This window comes from Lepidothrix coronata, unplaced genomic scaffold (genome assembly GCF_001604755.1).
Source record: "Lepidothrix coronata isolate B3197 unplaced genomic scaffold, Lepidothrix_coronata-1.0 Scaffold753, whole genome shotgun sequence".
Taxonomy (NCBI): Eukaryota; Metazoa; Chordata; class Aves; order Passeriformes; family Pipridae; genus Lepidothrix; species Lepidothrix coronata.
In genome coordinates this window covers 1-1,531 of record NW_016690933.1, presented here as the reverse complement: position 1 = coordinate 1,531, position 1,531 = coordinate 1, and the positions used below count along the sequence as shown (strand labels likewise).

At 72.8% G+C, this 1,531-nt stretch overlaps 1 protein-coding gene across 1 annotated transcript in view; it reads right to left on the bottom strand.

The window, feature by feature from the left end:
• ICAM5 (intercellular adhesion molecule 5) overlaps positions 1-1,264 on the bottom strand; it is a gene marked incomplete at its 5' end in the record, with an annotated part of 5,824 nt that extends 4,560 nt beyond the window's left edge. Inside the window, 2 exons of the mRNA XM_017840056.1 lie at positions 345-896; positions 986-1,264. Of these exons, the coding sequence (XP_017695545.1) occupies positions 345-896; positions 986-1,264 (831 nt within the window). The remainder of the gene's footprint in view (positions 1-344; positions 897-985) is intronic.
• Positions 1,265-1,531: the final 267 nt, after the last annotated feature.

The following is a 1,531-nucleotide window of genomic DNA, read 5'->3' as shown; positions in this document are numbered from 1 at the left end:
GGTGTTCTGGGGTGCAGGTGGGAGGGTTTGGGGTCCAGGTGACAGTTTTTTGGGGTGGTGTGAGGGGGTTTTGGGGGGGTGCAAGGGTGTTCTGGGGTGCAGGTGGGAGGGTTTGGGGTCCAGGTGACAGTTTTTTGGGGTGGTGTGAGGGGGTTTTGGGGGGTGTGAAGGGGGGTTTGGGGGGTACAAGGGTGTTCTGGGGTGCAGGTGGGAGGGTTTGAGGTGCAGGTGGGAGGTTTTTGGGGTGGCATGAGGGGGTTTTGGGCGGTCAGAGGGTGTTTCGGGGAGTACGAGCGGCCGGGCCGGGCACAGTTGCCCCCCCGTCCCCCCGGGGTGACACTCACAGTGCACCACGAGCCGCGTCACCGCCTCCTTGGTCAGCAGCCGCTCCCCCAGGGCCAGGCTGGCCCGGCACCGCAGCTCCCGCCCGTCCTCCTCCCGCCGGGCCACCACCCGCAGCTCCAGCCGGGGCCGCGGCCCCTCCGCCAGGACCCCCCCGTCCGCCCCGAGCAGCTGCAGCCGCCCCGGCCCGGGGGGCTCGGTGGCCCCAGAGGGCTCGGTGGTGGCCCCGGGGGGTTCAGTGGTGGTCCCGGGGGGTTCAGTGGCCCCAGGGGGCTCGGTGGTGGTCCCGGTGGGTTTGGTGGTCCCAGGAGGTTCGGTGGTCCCGGGGCGCTCGGCGGTGGCCCCGGGGGTTTTGGTGGTCCCGGGGGGTTCAGTGGTGGTCCCGGGGGGTTCGGTGGCCCCGGGGGGCTCGGCAGTGGTCCCAGGGGGCTCGGTGGTCCCGGGGGGTTCGGTGGTCCCGGGGGGCTCGGTGGCCTCAGCCCGGCACGTCACCGTCACCTCCGTGCCCTCCACCGCCGGCACCGGGAGCAGCTCCAGCCGGGGCGCCGGGAACCCTGCGGGAAGGGCCCGGGGGTGGATCCGGGGGGGTTATTTGGGGATTTGGGGTGGCCCCGACCCCCCATCCCCGGTTTTGGATCCTTACGGTAAACGTGGAGCTGCCGCCGCACCGTCCGAGCCGCCGCGGCCACGGCGGCCGTGCAGGACAGGTCCCGGGTGCCCGGCGAGCTCGGGGACAGCTCGGCCACGGCCGTCACCGTGTCCCCGGACACCGCCAGCGTGGAGTCCAGCGTGTCCCCGCCCAGGGCGAGGGTGACCCGGGTGTCCCCCGCCGGGAAGGCGCCGGCGACGCGGCAGCGGGCGCGGGAGGTGGCACCGACCTCGAGCAGGGAGGGGGCCTCGAGCTGGGGGGGCTCCGGGAGGGCTGTGGGGACACGGTGGCACCGCGGTTGGGGTGTGGCACCGGGGCTGGGAGGGGGTCCCAGTGGCCAGACCATCACCAGGCCCCAGGGGGGATGTGGCATCACCAGGACGGTGCCACGTCCCCGAGGCTGGGAAAACGGGATCCTGGTGGCCAAACCCTCCCCACCGCCCTGTGGTGCCACACCAGCACCAGGAGGGTGACAGTGACATCCCCAGGGACGGTGACAGTGCCACAGTGCCACAGCAGCACCAGGGGGGTGACAGTGAT